We start from the raw sequence: 25,648 nt of genomic DNA, 5'->3' as shown, positions 1-25,648 counted from the left end.
ATTCAAGCTCACAGAGAAAGAGGACAGAATGAGCTTGACCTCAAAACCTAACAAACTCAGCGAGACTGAGACTGACAGATCTAGCCATCCCTAGACTCGCCCCATTCCAGATTTAAAAAACAAACAAACTGGTCTGCAGCCCCTTCTCACCCATTCCACATGGGACACCCCCCCCCCCCCCCAGTCTCTTTCTTCCACCCACTGCACCAGCCCAGGTGCCAGAAACCAGGTATCCTAACCCCCATTCCGCAGACACACCTGATGGAAGCCCTTGCTAGCACAGAGTAGGCACACCACCTGCGTGGTGACCGGCACCGAGGTGAGGATGCTCAGGCCGCCCATCAGCCAGACGTTCTCCAGGTCACAGTCTTCCTACAAGATACCCAAGTGGGAAAAAGTTGTGATGAAAGCCTCAGAGGCACTGAACCTGAAAAGGACCAGAGGTCATCTACTTCTGGAAGGGGTTGTAGCTCAGTGAGACGGAGCACATGTAGTACAAGCGGAAAAAGCCTAGATTCAGGGAGATCAGACAGCAGGGCTACAGCCAGTCACAGGAGTCAATATTAGGCTTAATGTCAGTAATATTAGCTTAATGTCAATATTAGCTTAATGTGTTCCATATAGCTCACTTTCCATCCGAGGGGAAAAACGTGCAGCACCCATCTGCCATCAGCTCTTCCCCCACACACCCCACAACAGCAAATTACATTAGTATAACACAATCAGAGAGCAGGTGAATTGCAAGACGAGGAAAGCACGTGACAAAGGGACCAGGCTCTCATGACACAAACGTGGTTAAAAAGCCATCGTGGTTTATTAGCCACCCCCAAGCGTGCCTGTCGCATGCCGTCCAATTTATGTAATCGCTCCCGCTGGGTGCAGCAAGTTGGCCCGGCGCTGCATCAAGCAGACGCTCGCCTATAACATATTTGAATCCTTCCGACTGGGACACAGAGCTGGTGTCTGAACCCGGTGACAGTGGCCTGGAGTGGTTAATAACTACCCAGCAACCTCACGGCGCACAGTGGCGTGTGAATTGCCCTGCGATCGTAGTATATCATAAGCAGAGAGCAGCTGAATTGCGGGAGGAGGGATGTACAGGGCAAAGTATCTTGAGAGCTAAGCTGCAAGCTACAGGGGAAGGCAAATAACCGCAGGGCAGCGAGCCAATGCTAACATAATACTTTATTATGTTTTTATACTGCCCAACAGCTGAAGCTCTCTAGGCTGTTCACAATAATTCAAGCCATAAAATACCAGGCAATAAAATACAGATAAACTACAATATAAAAGTTTAAAACTACAATGGAAAACTAAAAAAACTAAACAGGAGCTTAGTAGCAGAGGATTTTTTTTTAAAAAAAGAACAATACAAATTCCTTCCTGAACACCCCCCCCCCCGGCCGCCGCCTCCCAATCTCCCTGCACAAAAACAGAAATAATTAAAAAAAGGAAGGGTGTCTATCACAGAGAACCTGGCAGTGCAGTGTAAAATGACAGCATCTCTGTGTAAAAAGGAAAGGGAGAATTGAAAGGGTGCTTCCATGGACATGATAGCGCTTTGGGCTCATTGCAAGTTCCCCCACCCTACACCTGTCTAAACCAGTGCTCAGAAGCTGCTAGGAAAGCCAATAACCTACAGAACACCGTGCCCCCCACGGCCTTGACCTTGATCAAGGAGATCAAGGTCATCTCCTTGACCACAGCACTTCTGACAAGACATCCAGTTTGACAAAATTGTGCTCTGCAAACTCCAACAACAATTTGTACGGAGAGTTGATTTGTGAATGGGGAGTGAGATGGGGGGGGGAGCAGAGTTTAATCACGCAGGGATGGGGAAGTCATGGTCCACCAGATGTTGTCAGACTCCAACTCCCATTCGCCCCGGCCAGCAAAGCCAATGATCTGGGATGACGGGCATTGAGTCCATCTAATGCATTCTGGCTAAAGCGCCCTTGGCTGTTTACACCCTCTCCCGTGCACCATAGATATGGGAAAAGAAGCCAAGGCAGGAGGGTTGCCCCCCAAAGCAACTGTGATGCCGACATGCCCTTGCTCACCTTGAAATCAACCCTGAGCCGGTGGATGCCATCCGTGGATTTCTGCTTCCCATTCCAGCCGTTGGAAAAGGATGGGAGTGTGCCAGAAGAGACATCCTGGAGGAAGAAAAGGAAGTTAACACTGATGGCCAGTAGCCTCAGACCAGCAGGGCCACAGAGCAGAGGAGACCCGATCTCTGCTTTATTTAAAACCCTATATGCCGAGGCTGCATACCACAGGCCCGGGAGCCAAATTCAGCATGCCTGGAGGCCCGAACTGGCCCTCCTGGGGATTCCAGATGGCCACAAGTCCTTCCCCGGTCACAGATCAGCTTTTGTGCAGACTATTTTACTCATTTTTAAAAGGTTGGGAAGTCACTCTGAAGGCCTGTATTTTCAACCTGCCTCTTCTGCCCCTTTGGCCCTGCCTGCCACTGGAATTTGGCCACCAAGAGCTTCTCTGAAGCGAAATTCAGCTCTCAGGCTGAAAGAAGTTCAGTATCCCCGCTCTATGCTGATATATAGCAGGGATACTGAACTTCTCCCAGTGCAGGTTCAAAATAGCATCACATCCACATCCACAAGAGGCAGGGATCAGCAAATCTGAGGAAACCCGTTAAGTTTACAGAAGTGTAGAATAAACAAACACACTTCAGAGACAACCCTAAAGGGTGGGTTGTGGGGGAGACGAAAACCCAAAACAGCCCAATGAGGAGTGTGAGCACGCCCAGCGGACATGGGATGTTTCATTTCTATTGGGGGTAAAACAGAAAACTGGGCAGAATGCAGCCATCTGAAACAAGGCACGTCCAGCTGGCACACTGATCGGGTGCATTCCATAATGCAACATTTCGGTGCTGGTCACGCTTGTATTTATATTTTGCTTTTCCTATGATAGAAACCATTTACATGCAAAGCGATAGTGACGGCCACCAATTTGGATGGCTTTAAAAAAGGGTTGGATAACTTCCTGGAGAAGAAGGCTATCAATGGCTACTAGCCCTGAAGGTTATGTGCTACCTCCAGTATCCGAGGCAATAAGCCTGTGTGCACCAGCTGCTGGGGAACATGGGTAGGAGGATGCTGTTGCACCGTGTCCTGCTTTGCTGGTCCCTGGCCGACAGCTGGTCGGCCACTGTGTGAACAGAGTGCTGGACTAGATGGACCCTTGGTCTGATCCAGCAGGGCACTTATGTTTTTAATATTTTAAAACAGTAAATATGCATCCAAAAAGGGGGGGGGGGAGAAAATCACCTCATGAAAACATAGCCCAACATCCTCTGAAAGGCATTAAGAGAAGAGCTTCTTTTAGGATTCTGCCTGGACCTTGGTGCAGAACAGGGATGGGGAACGTGAGGTCCTCCAGATGTCGCTGGACTTCAACTCCCATCAGCCTGAGCCAACATCACCAATTGCCAGGAATGATGGGAGTTGCAAATGCAACAATATCTGGAGGGTCAGACAATTGCCATCCCTGCTGTGGAGGCCAACCGTTCCAAAAGACAACCACCTGGGCCTTTGGCCCACCCACAGACCGTGCTCAGTTGAGGGACGGCAAGGTGAGTGATGGACCCTTAACACTTACGTCTTTGGGCTCTGCAATCCTCCATCCCAGGCAGGGACTAGAATCTGAGCGAGTTACAATACCAATTACAATTTTTTAAAAGCCAGCCAGGATGGGCCTTGCCGACTTCTACTCACCCCTTGCAGAAGCCTCACCTTCTCGGGCTTCTTTCTGGCCTTCAGCTGCACCACAGGCTGCAGAGGGGTTCTGCGGGGTCGGCTCTGCTCCTCCGAGTCCATAGGAAGCAGATCTGGAAAGAGAGGACGGGAGCGCAGGTCAACAAGACATTTCCTTCCCAGCCAGCTTTTTTGATCAACACTAAATGGGAGAAGGAGCTTATTATTTTTCTCAAACGCAGAGCGACTCAGCTGGCCTCAACAGCAGCTTGGGAGTTAACATTAGTATTGCTATGTGATGAAAGAAAGAAAGAAAGAGAGAGAGAGAAGTGAGGAAGAATTCCTGCCTGAATGGAAGTGTGTGTGGGGGACTAAATGCTACTTTAGAGCTCACAGCTTTCCTCCCTTAGGATGATTTATTAGCCAATTAAATCACTTAAACTATACTATAAGGTCTGGGAGCGTTTTTGAAAACCCTCTAAAGGACTGAGAGCATTACTGTAGGCTTGAGGAAACGAGAATGATATGGTGGTAAGCTTAGTTTTTACAGCATGGCTGTGCATCATTTACTGAGATTATGAATTGTTTATAATGATAAATTTTCATTATTTTTTCTTTAGATAAACCCTGGTGGGTTTCTTTCTATTGTAGCCGTGGCTCCTTCTGTAAACTTAGTGGGTGAGGCCAATATTTTCTGCTTTGTTTGCATTCCATAATAATATGTTATTGCTTATAAATGCTGAGTATGGTGTTTTTGAATTACTTTTCAGCGTTATACTGAAGAAGAACCCTCGAAACAGCAAAATAATACCGGACTACTGTTTATATAAAAGACGCTTCATGTGAATAGTTCACCTATGTATACTGGATGTTGATACTGCAGGCTTTGTTAAATATTGTTGAAGTGCCTGTATTTTGTACATTTGTAAACATTTCTGAAATATTCATCTATGAAAGCTATTTTGATATCCTTGTGGTTTGAGTGTTATCACTCTTATTATACTGGGGGAATTCCTGCCAGACCTCATGCATAGGTCTCACCTAGGACATGCCCTGAAAACATTTGTTTTTCAATGGGGTGGAGGAGGCAGGCCCTATCAAAGCCATCGGGCTGTTCGAAGAAAAATAAAGGCCACTACACACACTATAAGACTTGTACGGAAGAATCAGTTCCATATCTACCAGCCTTCTCCAACCTGGTGCCCTCCAGATATTTTGGACTTCAATTCCCATCCGTCCCACCAGTACAACTAGTAGACAGGAATTCTGGGAATTGCAGTCCAAAACATCTGGAAGGTACCAGGATACCTGAGAGAGCGCCTTCTCCCTTACCAACCTGCCCGGTCACTGAGGTCATCTGAGGGCCTGCTCCTGGTGGTTCCACCTAGATCCATCCTCCAATTGGAATTCACCAGGGGAAGAGCCTTCAGCGTGGTGGCCCCCCTCCTGTGGAATTCCCTGCCTCTGGAGGTCAGGCAGGCGCCAACCTTGTACTCCTTTCGGCGCCTCCTGAAAACATCTTTATTCCAAGAAGCCTTTCTTTAACATGCAGCCTTGGATTTCTGTGTTGTTGTTGTTTTGCTTCTTTTTAAATTTTGTTTTAACTGTTTTATTCTGTTTTTATTTTCATTTTACCTTGTACACCGCCCCAAAAATTTTTCAATGAGGAGCGGTATATAAATATTCTAAATAAAATAAATAAATAAATAAATCAGGGAAGGCTGGTATTTATTAATTACTGATTTGAATGACTTTTATGCTTCTCCTGAGCCAAAAACAGCTCACAGAGAGGCTTCTACCCTACCCTGTGCCTGTTTGCATTCTCTTCCCCTCCTTATTGTTTTACTATGATTTTATTAGATTGTAAGCCTATGCGGCAGGGCCTTGCTATTTACTGTTTTACTCTGTACAGCACCATGTACATTGATGGTGCTATATAAATAAATAAATAATAATAATAATAATAATAATAATAATAATAATAATATACATATTAACAAGACACGCACGCCAATCCTACGTGCACATGGGGAAGCTGCAACTGGCCACAACTTCCCAGCTGTATCAGCATGGAAACAGATTATTTGTTTCTAGAATCGCCACATGCGGAACCCACCCACCCACCCACCTACAGAGCAGGCACAAGCACAGCAGCCCTAAAGCTCGTGTCTCACCTGAGTCCCGGGAGGATTTCCGGCGATGCGTGGCTGAGCCAGACACCGGTTCCGTGTCTGAGTCAGAGGATTCAAATATGTCATAGGAGGGCCTCTGCTTGACGCAGCGCCGGGCTGACTTGCGCTGCAGCAAGGAGTCTTGCTCGGCCGTCTCCGTGGCCCCAAGCATGACCTCCCAGGGGGCTGGGAACTCTTCTTGAGAATCCTCCGAATCCCAGGGGACGATGGGCTTCACTACTGCACGGCCTGAAGACAAAGGGACGGGGTGAGCAGAGCCCCACAGTCTGACTCCCAACAGCATGGGGATGCTGAGCAGGAGAGACCAGTTTCTCCCACTCATCTCCAGCCCCATCACACGCTTGGCTAGGGTCACCGCAATTTCAAGGGGTGTGTGTGTGTGTGTAGTGAGGAGAGGGAGAGCAAGAACAACTTGTATTAGGTGCAGACTGATGCTACGCCAGCATGGTGTAGCGTGGGTTCAGGCAACGAACTAGGACTGGGGGAGACACAGGTTCAAAACCCACTTAGCCCTGAAGTTCACAGGGTGACCTCGGGTCAGACGCCATCTCTCAGCCTACCTTACAGGGTTATTGGGAGGATAAATGGGGTGGGAGGTGGGGGGGGGAGAACCTTGAGCTCCTTGGGAGGAGGAGGAGGAGGAGGCAGGATATAAATGCAAGAAGTGACACAATGCAGCTTGAAGCAGCTCTTACAGAACTTAGTTACCTGGAGCTCAGAACAACTGGCCTGATTTTACCTGTAGCAAAGTCTCCATCAGTTCACTTACCTTGGACAAACCTGATCTTCAGCCCCTCGCAATAACTGCTCCTTTCTGCCCCACCCCTCCTGTAATCTGATGCATTCAATCTCTGGCGATCCCTGACCTAATGTCTCTGGCGGGGCCCCACTCTGCCTCTATCAATAGGCTGGCAGGTTTGGCTCAGGGAGAACGTGGCCATCCTCTTTAACCATTTCACTTCCAATACAAAAGAGATTCGAAGCATCCACAGCCCAGGAGCACGGAGATGGGGGAATGATAGTCCTTGGCCATTGTTGACCTTGGCCTAAGATAAACAAGGCTTTTGGCCAGGGAGCAAAACTGGGCTACATTAAATTCCAGAGAGGCAGGCAGCGAGGCTACATTTTCTCAGATGTTAAAAGTCCCCAGTGATTCGTAGCCCTCGTTTCTTACAGCAAACCCCAAAGGGACTCTCTTGACCCTTTAAAGGACTTAAGGGCCTGAAAAAGTCTATTGTCTTCTTTATCATATGCAGATGAAGTTGGCTCTAGGCCATGATGGCTTGAAATCTTGTAGCTTTTAAGGAGTCTTGGGGGAGGGGGGGTGTTTGCTAGGGAAGTAATTACCCCAATGTTTTTCCCCTTTGGTAACTGCAGCCCTTCCCCCATACCATATCTGTGTCTCATTAAAAACTCAAAGGAAGATCAACTCTAGTGGGGAGGGGAAGGGAGGGGAGGGGGAGAGAGAAAGAAAGATCCCTGACTCAGTTCCCATGGTAAAGCTGAAAAAGCAACGAAGAGGTAGGCAGGTAAAAACTCAAAACGGTCAGGAGGAAAAGGGAGTTACGGGATGGGACTCAGAGGTCTGGACTGTTCGCTTCTAGCAGCCCCCCCTCCCTATCCACCCCCTCCCCACCCCAATACACAACTGAATAGAGAGAAATCAGGAGCCTTGGCTCCAGCGGTAGCTGCTACTTGACCCATCTCTGCCCAGAACACAGCCAACAAACTCTAGCCCACCTCCCCTCAGCCTCCTTTCCCCCATTCAGCCTCCTCCTCCTCCTCCTCCTCCCCCCCCCCCCATGATCTGCTCACATAATCAATGCTTCTTCAATCTGCAGGCAAGCAATGCCATTCTCACAGGCTGTGCTCTTGTTCAAGCCCCCTCAGGTCACAATGGCTGCCCAGGCAGAATCCAGCCCCACCCCTTCCTGATGAGTGCCCATTTCCTCCCCCCACCCCACCCACCCACACGCCAAACCCCAAACCAGGCAGGCGCTCCCATCCCTCCCTCCCCACCGGCTTCACTGCATCAATAGAGCTACCTGTGATATTCCACAGCTCCACCCATCTTTGCCCCTGGCCAAGCTCTCACTCCACCCAAGAGGCCCATCTCTTCCTCCGACACCCTTTGAAAACCCAGCCCTCCACGCGCGCGGAGGCCAGACGATTCTCCCCCGCCCGCAGCAACCAAGGAACCCCGTTTTCAAGCAAAGGTTCTCACAACCTATTGGAAGGATGGGATGGTGGCCGAGAGCGGATGGCGCTTTGCCGAGGGTAAGAGGACAGGGTCCCTGCCCCGAAGAGCTTTCACTCTAAAAAGCAACACAGGAGAAAACCACAGAGGAAGAAAAAGGAGGTGGGAGGCAGAAAGACCCTTCCAGCTAGACTCGATTACAGGGTAAGTCTTGGTATGTTTTGTACAAGTCCCATCAGCCCCAGCCCATATGGGCAAAAGGGATGGGAGTTGTTGCCCAAAATATCGGGGGGGGGGACCAGGTTGGGGAAGGTTGCAACAGGGCATAGGAAGTGAAGTGGGGGGCTTGGCACGGCTGCTTTCCATAAAATAGGAATTTGGGTTCAACCAAAACCCTTACATCCTGATAACCTAATTTTGCCTATGAATCAATCGGGAAGCTCTCAATTCCCTCCATTCTTGCCTTAGGGAAGCCACCCACTCTCAGCCTCAGCCCCCTCCCATCTTAACCCAGGAAAGTATATGTAAAGCACTTAGAACACTTGAAAGCAGTATACAAACGCTAGATAATAGCAATAATATTTTAATGGTTACTTGCAGAGGATTAAAAGGTGCACATGACAGGATCCTACAGAATCGGCCCTCGGGATGGAAAGGGAAGGGGTCAGCGTGGCTAAACACAGCGGGAAGAAGATCTGCACCCTTTGGAGATTTGATAGCAGAGGATTTCCTCACCAGCGATGAAGGCTAAGAGTCATAGCAGATCAGGTTCCATGACCCTCCACTGGTGGCACAGCAGTATAACAGCCCCAGAGGAAGCCAGGTTTTAAATCCCTCATTTGAGAAACCCCAAAGACCAGGGATGTGGACTCATCTTTGTCTTTATCTTGGGGATTGATACAAAGCAGTACAGGGCTCCCAGTGACTGTAGAAAGAAAGATGCCCTATGGCTACAATGTCCCTCATCTCAGCAGTGGTAGCTCACTCTTAAATCCATGTTAGTTGCCATATCCTGCAGCGGTTCTGAGCATCCAGAGGAATCCATATTCAAGGGCCCCCGGGGCTAAGAACAGTAAGGAGCAGGGGATTCCACGGGTCTGGTCAGCGCCTGGATGGGAGATCGCCTGGGAAACCTACACGCACCACCAGAACTTCCACGGAGGTGGGGACATAAATGAAAGATACACTCCTGAGAGAAGCAGCTGGGTGGAACCGCCTTTTAAAATGCAGCTGGCCACCACACATCATTATTCAATGCAAGCGTGAATGGGACAGGTACGTTTTTCGCAGCATGCAGCAAGCGGATGGCGTAAACTAGGCCAGCCTTCCTCAAGCTAGGGGACTCCGGATGTGTTGAATCGCAGCTTCCATCACCCCCCCCCCCACCCCAACCAGCACAGCCTGTTTCACTACCATTCCCACCCTCAGGATGGGAGTTGTAATCCAACACATCTGGAAGGCACCAAGTTGGGGGAAAGGCCAAGACACGGAAAAACAGGCACAATTCAATCCCGGCGGAGCGTCTGCAGGCAATACACATAAGAATCCATCGAAACAATGTCAGGACTCAGTTCAACCAAGTCACTGGACCGGTTTGTGTCCACACAAGAGCAGGCGACAGCTCAGTGGCAGAACACATGCTTTGCAGAAGTCCCTGATACCGTCTCTGTCATCTCCAGTTAAAAGAAACAAGTGATGGGGAAGAGGACCTTTGCCTTAGACTAGCCTTCCTCAACCTGGGGCGCTCCAGATGTGTTGGACTACAACTCCCAGAATGCCCCAGCCAGCGGCTGGGGCATTCTGGGAGATGCAGTCCAACACATCTGGAGCGCCCCAGGTTGAGGAAGGCTGCCTTAGAACAGCTGCTGCCAGTAAACAATAGCAGGCTAGATGGGAAAATGACATAAGGGAGCAGCCATTGTTAGGAACTCAGTTATGGATTTGCAGGAACAGCAACTGCTTATGGAAATTCAGAATGCATTAAAATTCCATTACAGATTTTGGACCCTTTAAAAACACACAAAAGGATCCCAGAACTGCAAATCAGTCCTACGCTGCTCTTAACCGCCCTCAGCTCTTGGGATTAAGCAGGGCTACAAATCTAAACCAAGCCAATGAAAAACAGCATCCAGAAAGAAAGCATGAGCGTAGTGATTAAAGGCCAAGTTACTAAGAGTGCAGTGACTCCCAGAATTGGATGCCACCTGCACAGCTTTTACCTGGGCACAGAAGGTAGGGTGACCATATGAAAAGGAGGACAGGGCTCCTGTATCTTTAACAGTTGTATTGAAAAGGGAATTTCAGCAGGTGTCATTTGTATATATTGAGAACCTGGTGAAATTCCCTCTTCATCACCACAGTTAAAGCTGCAGCAGCTGTACTAGAGTGACCAGATTTAAAAGAGGGCAGGGCACCTGCAGCTTTAACTGTTGGGACGAAGAGGAAATTTCACCAGGTTCTCCATATATACTGAATATATACTGCTGAAATTCACTTTTCAATATAACTGTTAAAGATACAGGAGCCCTGTCCTCCTTTTCATATGGTCACTCTACAGAAGGCAACCCAGCCGCGCAAGGAGGCCCATGTACCACTTTGGCCACAGGAGCACTCACTTGCGTGCACACACACACTCTTGACAAAGTGCATCAGGACACAATCCTACACATGTTTAGACAGAAGAAAGTCCTCCCAAAACGAAGCAAAAACCACTACAAGTGGTGCATCCAATTTATGATTTTTATAGATTTATTTTTAAAAAAAAATCTTACCTTTAAATGTCTATAGATTTAATTTTATACATAGATTTTAAAATGTGAAATATTTTGGTATAGAACCCCGGCTTCCATCACAAATAAGGAAAATGCTACGAAACCTCTGATAAGCTGAGCCAGAACCAATCAAGATCGGGCCAAACTTCAATGTGGGAACAGGGATTAACAATCAAAACTTGAATTCAGCAGCCAATCAGTATGTAACATACTCTTTATTTGTGAAGGAAGATGGTGTTTTATACCAAAACGATTAACATTTTAAAATCTGCTTATATATTTAAAGCTGTAAAATTTTAAATTTTAGAATTTTAAAATCTATAAAAATGTACAAACTGGATGCACTATTTGTCGTCGTTTATTTCACGCTTGCAGTGTTGTATCATGCGCTTTGCGTCACTTGCATGTCAGTTGATTAGAAGAAAGTCCTACAACTCCCATCATTCCCCAGCCAGCATGGCTGACTGGGGAATACTGAGTTATAGGACCTTTTTTCTGTCTAAACATGGATAAGATTGTACTCTTAGAGCAGTGGTTCCCAAACTTTTTCAGGTAACCGCCCCCTTGGTTCCACAAACTCATGCCCAGTGCCCCCTGCATGCGGCCCCTTTAAATGGGAAGCACCCGCCGCAGGCTTGCCGAGGGAAAAGAGAGCGAACGCCTCTGTTTTGCAGCCGGCGTGGCGGGGCACACCAAGCAGGGTATATCTCTTCATTAACGTTTTGGTGCTTTTGAAACATTTCAATTCACCGTTAAAAGGACTCTTCTTAAACGGTATTAATACATGTGTGGATTTTTCCCCTTTATGGCTTGGGACCAAACTACTTTCTCCCATAAAAATGTCCCTGGGTTTTAAGACCTTCTGGAGAGGCGCTTCTCAGGAAAGACCACCTCGAGCACCCCCCTGCCGCCCCTTTGCCTTTTAATGCCCCCCTATGCAATCCCACCGCCCCCAAGGGGGCAGTACCGCCCACTTTGGGAACCACTGTCTTAGAGTCTTACTGAAGGATCTTTTAGAACTTGCTCCATATTGCAACGATGCTGCTGGTTCTGCTCCAAGCCACATGGGACATGCCCCAGAGAGAGAGAGAGATGGAGGGAGGGAGGGACGGAGGGAGAGATTAATAGAGGTGTGTTGAATCTCTTTCCGCCAGAGAGCCCAATTCTACTTTGGAGAAGCTTTTAGGGTGGTGGATGGAGCTGAAGGCAAAAGAGGCGAACTAAAGGCAAAAGAGGCCAAAATACCAGAACATTTTAGCTTAATATTAAAACTCTTCCAGCAATACAGCCTGCAAAACAAAAACCACCCTGCACAAAAGCTGGGGAAACCACAAAATGATGCATGGTTGAGGGAAAGGGGGCATGACTATCTGGAGAACCTCGGAGGACCAGATTCGGCCTGAGGTTCAGCAACTCTGGATTTAAAAACAAAAAACAGCCAGAGCAGGATGGCAGTATCGGTGGTGGCAACTGAGATCCGAGCCATCAGACTGGGGCACCTGGCATTCTGCATGGCTGTGATCAAGCGACAAAATGCAGAATTTGGCTGCCAACACACACCTTGCACATAGTTTCCTAAGACATCATCATTGTATTGAACAACTCGCCTATGATAGCCAGGAATTCCATGCAAGTGAGTGAGCAGACTGATGGAGGACAGATGGATCCTTCCATTCTGCTTAATTTCTATGCTGGCTTCCCCTCCTCGGCAGCCGGCATAGCAAAACAGGCTACCAGCCTCTTAGCAGGCTAGCAAAAAATAGTAATTCCAGGTTAGTAACTTTTGTGGGTTCGTTTACGAGGCTGAAATACATGCACAAGCCATATTTCTTGCTCTCAGTATACAGTTGAAAAGTATACTGACAATTGCTGTATGAAAACGTAAGAAACTAGGGCTGTCCCACCACCATCACCCAATAAATAAATAAAAAGTAAATAAATAAAAAGAAGGCAGAGTATTCTGTGCTCAGGGGAGTGGGATTTCCTCTAGGGAGGCTACTTATCTCTACCCATCTGCACTACATACTCCATGTTCCCCTCATTTCTCCATGACTTCCAGCTCTTCTCCCCAATCCCTAACATGAGGTTTAGATACTGAATTCCAATTTCTTCACAAAACAGTACTGTGTAACAACATGTAACAATTTAATATGTAAATTCACACAATTTGTAAAATGTAGCTGACCAAGATACAATGTGAAGATTAGTAGTAGTATTAATTCCATTTGTACCCCTCTTTTCCACAAAATGTTATGCCCAAAGCGGCTTACAGGAAGATAAACAAATAAAACCAATAGTCAATAGAACAGTTGAAATGTATCAAACACACAGTTTCAAGATCTACAATTAAGACAGTTAAAAACAGCGGTCTCGGACTTATACAAAACGTTAAACGGCAAACTACTGAACATTAAAAGCCTGTCTAAACAAATATGTTTTCAGAGCCTGCCTAAATGCAGGCAAGTTTCGACGTTAAGCACCAAATGTTATTGTGCTTTCCAGTAAAATGTAGAAATCAGTGCTTGTGATTCAAGTTTGAATATTCAACGCAGGATTCCAGTCCCCACCTGGGACTGGACCCAGCGTGGCTACACAGATATATCTAAACAATGCCCTTGACCGAAAGGTCATGTAATGCATAGCGGAGAAACGGAAGACGCACAAAAGGAGAGAACACACATAACCACACAGCCAACTCACAGTAGCACATGATTGGTCCACCCATGGACAGCACTCAACTGATTACCTTTCTTAGACAGACGCTCCACCCGTCGGGCCTCAATCTTGTCACACTTCCGATACCTGTCAGTTAGCCAGACATACAGTGTCAGAGCAGAGAAATAATCCATACGCAGGCTCTTCAGCCCAGTGACTTGGGCAGCGGAGGAAATTCAGAGCCATTTCCTCCAACCAAAGTCAGGCAACAGGATGTAGGTTTTGTAATACAGACGAAACTAGTCACTGGCAACTAGGGCTAGCAAGGTGCGGAAGTACTGCATTGATTCCTGCACTGGGCAGGGGGTTGGACTTGATGGCCTTGGAGGCCCCTTCCAACTCTACTATTCTATGATTCTATTCCTCAGAGAAGAAAAGCCGTTCCAAGAAACAAAACAGACGGGCAATCTTTCCCCAAGAAGCCAATGAGAGGGAAAAGCACACATCATGTAAAAAACATAGAGATGTTCTCAAGTGCCTGAAAAATGCTTTAAATAGCCTGATGGGTTTGTTTGTTTTGGGGGGGGGGGCGCAAATAAAATGTCCTTGTAAAATATTGACATTTTAAAAACATATTAAAATCTATAAGCATACATACAAAGCTGCAACAATAAATTTCACAACAGCATCCAAAGTTGCTATCCCATAACCTTTAGTTAAATATATTAAAAATCCGTTTTTATTTTTGCATCCACCTGCTGCTCTATATATGAAGCACTCACCCAAATGTTCATATGAAGGCTTATCATTAGTAACACTGTTTACAAACATATCAAAGTTAAATCTAATGCAAATGACTCCCTTGGCTGTTGAAACACATTGTTCCATTAATATAAAACCTTTATAGCCTCATTATCACTTTCCTCTATAAAGAATATTTTCACCAGCTGTTTAAACTTTTTTACTCGTCCACTCATTTTTCTCCACATCTACTTTCTCAGCTTTGAACTATTTGAAAAACACGGAGACTGACCCATAGCCTCATATTTTTAAAATAGCTGCAGGTGAATGGGGGCAATACCATTTCATTGAAGGAGAGCTCTCCTTTTGTTGCGGTCTCCTCCTCTACTCGTGAGTAGACCTACAGAATACCCTCCCAAAACTTACAGCAATGGTACATATTCTAGATCTTCATTCAAACCCTTTGAAACAAAGCTTTCTAACTGAAGAATCCAGAACATCTGTCTTCTAAGAAGTTTGACATCTGGTCTGTGCAATCGCTGAAATTGCTGAAATGCTCACTCGTACATTTCTTGAGTGATCTTTGGGTCTGGCCAGCATCTATTTTATCACATGAACATCTGATTGCATATATGTCGTTCAGATCCAAAGACCACTCAAGAAACACACAAGCAAACCTTTAGAAAGCTTTGTTCCAAGGGGTATGAATGAAGGTCTAGAATACTTACCGTGGCTTTAAAGTTGTGGGAGGATATTCTGAAGGTCTTCTCCTGAGTAGAGGAGGAAAAAACAACATGTTCCCCATAAATGGACTTGAAACTTGCTTTTTAAGAAGTTGCTGCTAAGACACTCAAGATGCCAAATTCTGCACCCGCAGCACCGTGCAATCAGAGTCCCGGCCCTAACCACTGGGCACCAAACTCTTGACTGGGGATAGAACTCTGAAGTTCTATCTTCTAGATTAGGGTGACCATATGAAAAGGAGGACAGGGCTCCTGTAACTTTAACAGTTGCATAGAAAAGGGAATTTCAGCGGGTGTCATTTGTATGTACGGAGCACTTGGTGAAATTCCCTCTTCATCACAACAGTTAAAGTGCAGGAGCTATACTAGAGTGACCAGATTTAAAAGAGGGCAAGGCACCTGCAGCTTTAACTGTTGTGATGAAGAGGAAATTTCACCAGGTTCTCCATATATACAAATGACGAAATTTGCTGAAATTCCCTTTTCAATACAACTGTTAAAGATACAGGAGCGCTGTCCGCCTTTTCATAGGGTCACCCTATTCTAGATCCCAAGCAGCCTGGAAGAGCACAGGTGTGGGCAAGGGGGCAGGGCTGGAAGAGAGAACCCCTCAGACACACTCACACGCAGCACTGCTTCTTGGTGTTTGGCCCGCCAAACTTTGGCTTGTCTAGGCAGTTGATGCACTCCCCGCAGTCTTGCAACTTCAGGCAGCCCTTGCACTTCCCACAGCGGGTCATCCGGTTCTTCTTGCCATGGTGGTGGTGGTGGTGGTGGGAGACGTGGCGGCGGACAGGAGGCGGGGCGGCCTTGACAGCGGTATCTGCCTTCACTTGCTTCTGATGGCCGCTCTCGCTCTCGGAGGCCGAGGAGGTCTCTGCGGAAGGGAAAGGCCAGAAAGGTGAACGGACTGCAAACCTGAAGCCCTAATCCAGGGGGTGGTGAGCCTTTTTCATCCCAAACTGCATTTCAAAGAAGCTCACTGAAGCTCATTTCATTTTCATTTTTCATTTATTGCATTTTTATACCGCCCAATAGCCGAAGCTCTCTGGGCGGTTTACAAAAATTAGAACTACAACAATATTTAACAATATAGTAATCAGCAACATCACAATAATACTCAAAAATATACTAAATTCCATTTCATTTATTCATTTATGGAGCTGTACTGCACTGGTGGGGTGGGGCAAATGCAAAAAGGGGAAGAGCAAAAACACAAAACTGCCCCAACATATTTTAACAGAAAGCTCTTACTGCAAGGAACTAAACCTTAGAAGAGGCATTTTAACCTTTTAGAATAGGGGGAAAGGCTGAAAAAGAAGAGAAAAAAAGCTGGCAAACAATCAGAAGTTGGGGGCAGGGGAAGTGGCCCTCTGAGAAATACTGGAGGGCCACATTGAGCCCCCAGGCCTAGAGTTCCCCACCTCCGCTGTCATCTCTAGTCCGGCATGCATCTTTGAACTTCACCTGCTTATTTCTAAGTGTACGAGGAAAGCGATGTTGAAATCAGTGTAAAATGTATTAGTTCACGTAAGGATTTAATTCACTAATTAGGTCAAAGGAAAAGTCCTATTTCAATCAAGTTCCCCTTCTAAAAAGAGCTTGGCTATCTGTGTCTAAGAGGGTTCTATCCTTGCCAGCGATGAACCTGCTACGATGTTATGGAAGCATCTATCTGCTACTGGACTTACATTTTTGATAAAAATTGGCAGCTGTTGTGGGAGAGGCAAAAAAAAAAAGCTAGTTTGTTTCGAGATAAAATGTGATGGCTTAATTGTGGTTCGGATGGGTGGCTCAGATAGGGGGTCTACTGTTAGCCAAAAGAAGACTAAAATCAATTTTAAGAGATGTCCATATGGAGGAATTCCACACTTTTCTACTTTGGAGTTTTAGTACTAAAGCAGGAGGGCAGAAATTTCTCCTCCCCAAGCAGGGACAGTGCACCACGAGGGAAATCTGTGCCAACATGCCTCTTGCCGTTGTGTCAGCTGCAGCGTACACTCACACACTCCACCCACATCTGAAGGAACATGAGTTAGATATGCACATTTAAAAACAGCGTCTCCTCATATCAAGCCTAGCCAAAATCTGCGTTCCCCCACCCCTGCCCCAAATATAATATTAAGAACATAAGAAGAGCCCTGCTGGATCAGACCAAGGGTCCATCTAGTCCAGAACTCTGTTCACACAGTGGCTAACCAGCCCTCGGCTAGGGATGAACAAGCAGGACATGGTGCAACAGCACCCTCCCACCCATGTTCCCCAGCAACTGGTGCACAGTCTTACTGCCCCGAATACTGGAGAAAGCACACAACCATCAGGGCTAGTATCTATTGATAGCCTTTGCCTCCAGGAATTTATCCAACCCTAGTTTAAAGCCATCCAGATTGGTGGCCATCACTACGTCTTGTGGTAGTGAGTTCCATAATTTAACTATGCGCTGTGTGAAGAAGTACTTCCCAAGGGCCTCTATTTCCCTTGCTCGGCTTCGTCCATTTTCTTCTGCTGCCCCTTACGCCTGGAACGCTCTTCCAGAACATTTGAGAACTACAAGTTCAATCGCAGCTTTTAAAGCTCAACTAAAAACTTTTCTTTTTCCTAAAGCTTTTAAAACTTGATGTTGTGCGGACTTTATACTGTTAGTTTTACCCTACCCTGTGCCTGCTTACCCTACCCTGTGCCTGTTGGCATTCTCTTCCCCTCCTTATTGTTTTACTATGATTTTATTAGATTGTAAGCCTATACGGCAGGGCCTTGCTATTTACTGTTTTACTCTGTACAGCACCATGTACGTAGATGGTGCTATATAAATAAATAATAATAATACTAATTTTATTTGTCCTGCATCTCCCACCAGACAATTTCATGGGATGACTCCAGTTTGTTCTAGTTTTTTGAGAGTGGGAGGAAAATATTCCAGCAGCACCCTCTCGATGATCTGTGCAGATCCAACAGAAAGATCTCACTGCTCCTTACAGCTCTCCTGGGGAGGGAGGCTCATCTTCTTTGCCATATGTCTTCACTGGGAGATGTCACGTATTAATGTGCACAGAACTATCAGTGAGCTTGTGATACAAGATCATCCGGTTATCATGCTCACCTTTTGAGAGGGAGGGGAGGGAAGGAGAGGGTGGAGGAGCAGGGCATAGAGGGAGCAGAGCTTTCAATGACCCTCCCCACCTAACCACTCACCTTCTACAGTGGGTGATGCAGCAATCTCCTCCCTCTCCCGCAGCGGCAGGGCACTGAGGCGGGGCACATCCTCCGGCACCATGGCGCGGGACTGCCCCAGGGCCACCGAAGCATGCCGACACACATGCTTGATCCGAGGGCCCTGGACTGGGGACTCCTGGCCCTGTAAGGGAAGAAGGTCAGCCATAACCATGAATTACGAGCAGCAGGGACTGGCCCTTAACACACACACACACCCTTCTCAGTAGGCCTGTGCCACCAAGTACTTGCCAGGAGGACAGAGAAGGACTGCCTTGCTAAAAGCCTCTCGTTTTATTTTTATTATTGCATTTATATCCCGCCTTTCCCCCCCCTCAAAGGAACCCAAGGCGGCGTACATAATCCTCCTCCTCCTCTCTATTTTATCCTCACAACAACAATCCTGTGAGGTAGGTGAGGCTGAGAGTCTGTGACTGGCCCAAAGTCACCCACTGGGTTTCTATGGCCGAGTGGGGACTAGAGCCCGGATCTCCTGACTCCCAGTCACTACGCCACACTGGCTCTCATAGCAAAGGCTGAGTGAGCTAACACACACACACACACACACACACTGCCCATGACTCTTTATTCAGATTCACAGCTCTAGGCACAAGTCAATGATGTGTTTTCCCAGAAAATTTCAAACTGGAATTCCCCCCCCCCCCAACGCATATTAAGCTAATTTGTATAAGGTCATTTTGCATCAGAAAATGTTCAGGTTTGCAGAGTGTAGTCACTAGAGAGTTATTTAATTTAGCATGTTTACTAAATAAAAGTCAAGCAAAAAAGCTTTAAAAAGTTACCCCGTGTTAATTTTTTTTGTCTTAAGACACTACAGGTTTGACCTGAAATATTTGAGGGGGAAATTAAAGAACACACAGGGCCTGTTTGAACAATCATGGAAGGGTAAATAAACTCCGACTTATTTTCCTTGCCCTGTGAGTTGGTCGCGTACTGCGTGGATTTGCATAATTGCTCTCGCCAGTGTGGCTTTTGGTGTTGTGCGGGCCTGGCGACGGTGGCTTGCTGCTGTGGTTAACAAGTCACCTAGAACCCATGGGCTGTTTTAGGGTTCTGAAATGGCTTGCCTAATATTGAATTTGCAATTGGCATCTATTCATTGTTTACTAAGAAACTTATGAAACGGAACATTTTCCTCTGAAAAACAAAGCGCTAGAAAAATGTCCACCCCACATCATTGCCATCAGCCATCGTCGTTCATTGGGCTTTGGCCAGACCTCTGCACATGCATGCAAACAGAGCACTAGTTACCTGCTTCCTGGCGTCTTTCGCGTCTTCTCCAGCCGCTTTGAGTTCAGAAGTTGCCTCCTGCTTGGTTGGGATCTTTGGAACCTCAAATGCCTCTGCCTTGATGCTCTGACACCCCTGCAGGCAAGAGACACAAGCGTGAAGGATCTGGGGATTTGGGATGCAGCCCATTAATAAGGAACGCTCCAAGGAACACTGGCCTCTTCCTGCCTTTATGGCAGCAATCCAAGACATTTTGCTACCTGAAGTGGCGCCTCTGCCCACTGAAGTCAAGATGCGTAGCAAGACGAGCAGAGTTAATTTGGCACCTAAGCCAGGAAATCCTATAAACACCTTTCCCACACACCCCTGGCAGTAAAAAATAATAATACAACAACAAATGAAATTACAGACTGCTTGCTGCCTCTTTGTGACACCCAAAATCAGCTGCCTGAGTCAGCGGTCTCACTCTGCTCAATGGCAGGGTCGGCCCTGTGGCTCTTGCTCCAGAGAGTTGTCTGTAAGACAGACCACAGACCTGGTTCACACACAATGCTAACCCATGGTTTCTTTAACCCGTGGCTTGCTGAATTCCGGGTTGCCATGAGGTCTGAATCCAGCCATGCTAACAACATAGCTTGTTAACCACAAACAACCCAGAAAGAGAACTCACGGGCTGGGTGCACACAACGTGTCAACCTATACTCAGGTATACTCAAGATTGAATATGGTTGCGTGTGAGTTGTCGTTAAAAGTATGGGTTGTTGGGTAGTGTGAACCCAACCATGCTAATCAGGATTTGTTAACCATGAACAACCCATGAAGAGAACGCAGGGGGAGGGGGGAAAGAGTAGATTTTGCAGCGGTCAGGGAATTGGGCTTCAGTGCCCTGTATTTCTTTCAGCCCCATCCCTGACAAGCAAGAATGGAGATATGCAAAACAAACAGATGCAGTTAAACATCCTTACATCAGCATAACCTAAACAGGTCATAAGAACACAGAACAGCCCTGTTGGATCAGACTAAGGGTCCATCTCCTCCAGCTCTTTATTCACACAGTGGCCAACCAGCTGTCGACCAGCGACCCACAAGCAGGACACAGGTGCAACAAAAGAGGTCACCGTTCTTCCTGGCAAAGGGCCTTGATCACTCAAATACACAGCCCTGGATAGGACCTTGTCACCTGCTGGCCTCTTTGGGAATGGCTGGGGCAGGTTTTCTATCTGGTTTACCAAGAACTTGCCTCCCCTGTCCAAGGGGTTCCACGTGGGTTTGATCTAGTGCCACTTCAGCCCAATTCCTACCGAAGTGAGAAACCTGTACCTGGGATCCCTTCAGACCGCAGGCGTGGGGCTCACGAGAGTTAGTGCTGCTCCATACATGACATTCTCTGTGTGTGGAAACCACGTTATCAGACAGAAGCTCCAACTACAAGCCTTTCCTGCTAATTTTCTACGTGGAGGCAATTGTTTTGTGGAGAAGCAGTCAATCGCGTGAGCCCAAACAAAGGTTTACCACCACAGTGAGAACTAGGCCACAGTTAAAGCAACAGTGTGAAATTTACGCAATACGGTTCAAGTTCAGTAAAGTTAATACAATAACCCTAACCCATTGGCAGGGCATCATGGACTGCCTGCTCTTTGGATTAGCGATGGGCTTCGTTATATTTTAAGCATGAAATGCTGCAATGTGCTCTGTACTACTCTCTATGATCTCCAGTGAAAACGATCGAGTGATAATTCGGGACATTGCATTTTCTCTACTAGTGAAGGGTGTCTAATTTAATGGAGCAGATGACCTTTATAGACACTTATACTAAGTTAATGTTCGTTTACTGTCAATGACCAGCGCTCCACAGTAAAACTATGGACCACCAGTGTCAAAAAATAAAAAAAACAGCTCAAACAAACTCTTCAATTCAGGTTCCCGAAGGCCACCTCCATTAACGTCTGCAGTTTCCATCTTCCTTCCCCAATCTGGTGCCCTCCAAATATTTTGGACAAACTCCAACCAGCTCCAGCTGATGTGGCCAATGGTCAGGAATTCTGTGAGTTGTAGTATGAAACACTTGGAGGGCACCAGGTTGAAGGAAAGGCTGGTTTAGAGTCTCGTTATCATTTCCAAAGCCTCACTGCCCCTTTCCCAGGGGCTTTTCTTACCGGAATAAATTTGAACTGCTTCTGCTGGTCAATTTTGTAGAGCTGCACCTTGGCACGAGTGAGGAGGCTGTATACTTTATCCATGCTTGACAGTTGCGTTATGATGGGCTTCGGCTCCTCCTGAGGGGGCTTCCGTTCGTCTGAGCCCAGGCAAGCTGGCTCCACTTCGCCCTCCGAACTATCTGCTTCCTCCTCCTCCTCTGCTCGGACAGACGGAGGTAGAACCCTTCGGATGGCCACCTTGTGCACCACACCAGGGGAATTGACATCCTCCATAGTGATCAGCTCTTTGCCCTGGGCCTCATGTGGTCTAGGAACCTCCGTGAAGAGGGGCAAAGCGAGGTGGTTCGCCCTTCCCAATAGCTTCTTCCCGCTCCGGGTCACGACTGGTTCGTAAGGGAGCATGGGGACCTCTTGCTGCGGTGCCGGGGGGTCCCTCCTGACCTCGGGGGAAGCTGGCACCAGTTCAGATTCCTCAGGAGACACCGTCAGCGATTCGTAGATTTTAAGGTGTGCCTCGCTGGGCGTGAACTGAGGGGCCCGCAGCAGAGGGGTTCGCTTGGCTGAGGGAGAAGGGATCGGTGCTGGAGCACTGGGCAAAGGAGATGAATCTTCACACGGAAGCTGAAAGAGGGCCTTGCCCATATCCTTGGGGGACGACGTGGGGCTCAGCGAGGTCCATCGGAATGTGGGCTCCCGGAGGATGGAACGGCGCTTCTCCGGCAGGGAAGGAGCAGAGGAAGTGACGTGGGGCAGGCTAGGGGAAGGTGGGGGTGAGAGGGCCCTGGAGGAGTCTTTGTCAGGAGAGCCAGGGGCTGGGGAAGTCAGCTGCAGGGGAGCCACCTGCGACGGCCCCTCTGGAGTCTCCTGCTTGTCTAGGCAAGGCCCTTCAGCCGCAGGGCTTTCCACAGGCTTGGCCGTCTTCTGCGGGATCTCGTCCATAAAGCGGCGGGGGGTGCGAATGAGGCGCGACGAGCGGGCGCTCACCACGGGCATGATGAACTGACGGATGTTCTTCAGGAAGGTGGCCTTGTGAGCTGGCACCTCCTCGGAGCCAGGGACGGCAGGCTGCTGTGCCACCGTCGGCTCCTCCCTGGCTTTGGCTGGCAGCTGCTGACTAGCTGCCCACTGGGCCCGCTGAGTAGCAATGAGGGGTGGCCGGCCACGGCCACGGCCACGGCCACGGCCCCGTTTCGAGCACCGCCACCGCGCCCGTGTGGAATGGGCAATGCTGGCAGGGCCCTCCTCGGAAGGGCCGGGCTGCTGGAGCCCTTGTTTCGAGGATACCCTGTTGGGGGAAGCAGGAACGGCGCCGCCAGGCACCGGAGCCTCTGGTTCCAGCACAGCGACCTCTGGCTCCGAGGCCGGAGGTTCTAGTGTTTCTTGAGCAATCGCCTCGGGCTGCAGCTCCGGCTTCAGGGCAGAAAGGTCTGGTTGTGGCTCCGGATCTGGGGCAAGAACTTCCGGCTGCGGCTCTGGAGTAGAAGACTCCTCTTTCTGTTCTGGTTCTGGAGCAGAGGCATCCGACGACTCCGATAAGGGGGCCTCTGATTCAGAGACAGACTGGGAGGGAAGGGGGGAGGATTTCTTCCTCGGCACGACACTCCACTTCCTCTTGCGTCCCCTCCGATGGCTGGGGGTCTTTAGCCGGACATGTGTCACTACAAACTGGCCGGACTTGTGCCGCTTGGCCTTGGAGAAGAACTTCAGGATGAGCGGCGGTTTCTTCAACGGTTCAGGGGCTGGAGAAGGCGGGCTGACCACCTGGCACGGCGGAGGCGGCCGAGTGCTGCTGTCGGGTTCGGGGAGGGAAGGTGGAGCTTTGGTGCTTGGACAAGCAGGCCGCGTGACGGTTCTCTTTGTGGAGGAGCCCCGTGGCCGGCCTCGTGGCCTGGGTGACACAATGGAGTTGAGGGGCTTCTCCGTTTGTGGTGGGAGGGTGGGGGAGATGGTGGGCTTGAGGGGATCGCCAGGCTCTGGGCCTGGTTTGGACTGTTCAGGAAGCATCCTGCCAACTTTGGCTCCAGAAGCCGGATGTCGGCCCACCCTTCCAGGAGGCCTCTTGTTCCTCTGAAGAAGCTCAGCCAAGGCCTTCACCATACGCTCCCGCTGGGACTCCGCAGCCTTCTGCTTGGCCAGCCTCTTGGAAAGGGTGTCCTCAGCAAGCGCCCTTTTCTTCCTGCCGCGTGCTGGCAGAGCTGCCCCTGTGGGAAGAGAAGAAAACCTTAGCAGCAGAAGTGCGTCCATCAGCGAGTCAAAAGGACTTGCTGGCTAGCTGCGGTTTCCAACCTAAAAAGGGCAGTTAACAGGGCACCCACATGTCTATAACGTGGTGGGAAACGCTCCCCCACACAGCGGAAGATCACTCAATACTTTCACTTGCAGACAGTTTTGTTAATACACTCTTGGGAGTAACCACTTGGCCTGGTCACCTATGACGAGTTAGCAACTGCTCCAGGTGACCACCTGCCACCCCACCAACAGCATGCATGCTGAGGCAGTCAATTCCCACAGCGCCCTACTTGCCTGGAAAATACAGGAGAACGTTAAAGATGGCCTTTCCTTCTAACAATCAATGGTAACTTTTATTATGTTGCAGTTCTCTCAAATCCCTTCTTGGTATCCTCAAAAGACAACTATGTGATAATATGCGTATTTATTTAAACGTTATTAACTGCTCCATTTTCCGTAATTTTTGTACAAATTCGCATTCCCACCACATATGTAAATACGTTCCTTCTTTTTGACAACCTCCCCAGCAATTTGCTGAGTTCAACTTATTTATTTTATTTAATCTTACCGGGGTTAGTTATTAACTGCTTAGAAGGTAGGGAATTAATCAATTAAAAATTATTTGATCAGCTGACAGCCCTAGGAACAACAGAGGCCAAGAAGACAGAATGAGGAGAGGCAAAGGTGAAACTCCAGATCTGGTAGAGAACCATGTAATCTCTAACCAAATGATTTGTACAAAAGGATTAAAAGAGCTGGGATTCATATAAATGGGAAGTTCTTAAGATACAAGTAGAAAGAATGTGAGAAATGGGTGGGGTGGGGGAGGACCAAACACAGAGTAATGTCCAATTATCTTTGGAGGAATCCAACAGACCACATAATCAAACTGTTTCTAATCCATCCTCACCAGAAAAGCTACTTACTCAAGGGTGGTTCTGCAACAGTAAACTGGGTGGTGGCTATAATGACTAAGTACCATGCATGGGTGTAGCTGCTGGAGAACATCAGCACATATAGAGTTGTCCTGAATGATATCCCTCCTGTGACGCAATATATACATTTTCAAGAAAACGAAACCGTGCGTGCACATTTGAAAGCCTTTTTGTAAAAACCTATTTTAAAGCAATGAGATAGTATTTTGGTTTTTGTGAAATCCCAGTGCTCTCCACGGTTAGACAGACCCTTGTCTTGAAGAGTCAAAAATGGAGCCAGAGCATCTCTGGGCTGGCTTCTGTGGGTCAGTCTAAGGGCCAAACAGTGACTTGGTTCACATGTAACAACAACCCATGATAGGGGTTGTTGAATTGTTGGTGATGATGTCGTACTCAGCACTATGGGTTAACAGTGAACACATGGTTTGTTGCTGGGTTGTGAAGCGTGGGTTGTTTAAACCACGGGTTGTTGTTACATGCGAACCCGGAATTCTGGATTGTGCATAGGTGTGTTGCAAGGCTAGAGTTGGCTGGGAAGAGCTGCAAAACCCCAACTGCTCAGCATATTGCTTTGGGATCTCAATAGCCCTTTTCCCTTACATGCAGGGACCCCAAAGTCTGCCTGGCAACAGCAATGAGGACGCTGATACCACTTACTCCCTCCTGCAGTTCAGCGATCCCTGTGGAAGTGGCGGGTTGTTTTTGCTTTTTGTTGTAACAACTAACTGGGGCTTATCTCCACTGAGTGACCTTGGAGAAATGTGATAGCATGTCACCAGTACACCTAGGGGTGACCATATTACACCAGTTTTAAAATCTCTTCACTGGCGGCCAATTAGTTTCCGA

General features: G+C 47.9%; 1 protein-coding gene across 2 annotated transcripts in view; it reads right to left on the bottom strand.

Annotated features, from left to right (window-relative positions):
• KMT2B (lysine methyltransferase 2B) overlaps positions 1 to 25,648 on the bottom strand; it is a 74,908-nt gene that overhangs the window by 34,304 nt on the left and 14,956 nt on the right. The window contains exons 3-11 of one of the 2 annotated variants that reach the window (XM_063140680.1): positions 21,636 to 23,839; positions 19,501 to 19,614; positions 18,211 to 18,373; positions 15,643 to 15,895; positions 13,626 to 13,681; positions 5,894 to 6,139; positions 3,741 to 3,853; positions 2,061 to 2,156; positions 259 to 372 (exon numbers count right to left, since the gene is read on the bottom strand). In XM_063140680.1, the coding sequence (XP_062996750.1) occupies positions 259 to 372; positions 2,061 to 2,156; positions 3,741 to 3,853; positions 5,894 to 6,139; positions 13,626 to 13,681; positions 15,643 to 15,895; positions 18,211 to 18,373; positions 19,501 to 19,614; positions 21,636 to 23,735 (3,255 nt within the window). In that variant the 5' untranslated portion in view covers positions 23,736 to 23,839. The remainder of the gene's footprint in view (positions 1 to 258; positions 373 to 2,060; positions 2,157 to 3,740; positions 3,854 to 5,893; positions 6,140 to 13,625; positions 13,682 to 15,642; positions 15,896 to 18,210; positions 18,374 to 19,500; positions 19,615 to 21,635; positions 23,840 to 25,648) is intronic. The other variant, XM_063140681.1, reaches the window with a different exon arrangement.

Source organism: Elgaria multicarinata, chromosome 13 (genome assembly GCF_023053635.1).
Source record: "Elgaria multicarinata webbii isolate HBS135686 ecotype San Diego chromosome 13, rElgMul1.1.pri, whole genome shotgun sequence".
In the NCBI taxonomy this organism is placed as follows: Eukaryota; Metazoa; Chordata; class Lepidosauria; order Squamata; family Anguidae; genus Elgaria; species Elgaria multicarinata.
This window is presented reverse-complemented; position numbering and strand designations above follow the sequence as displayed.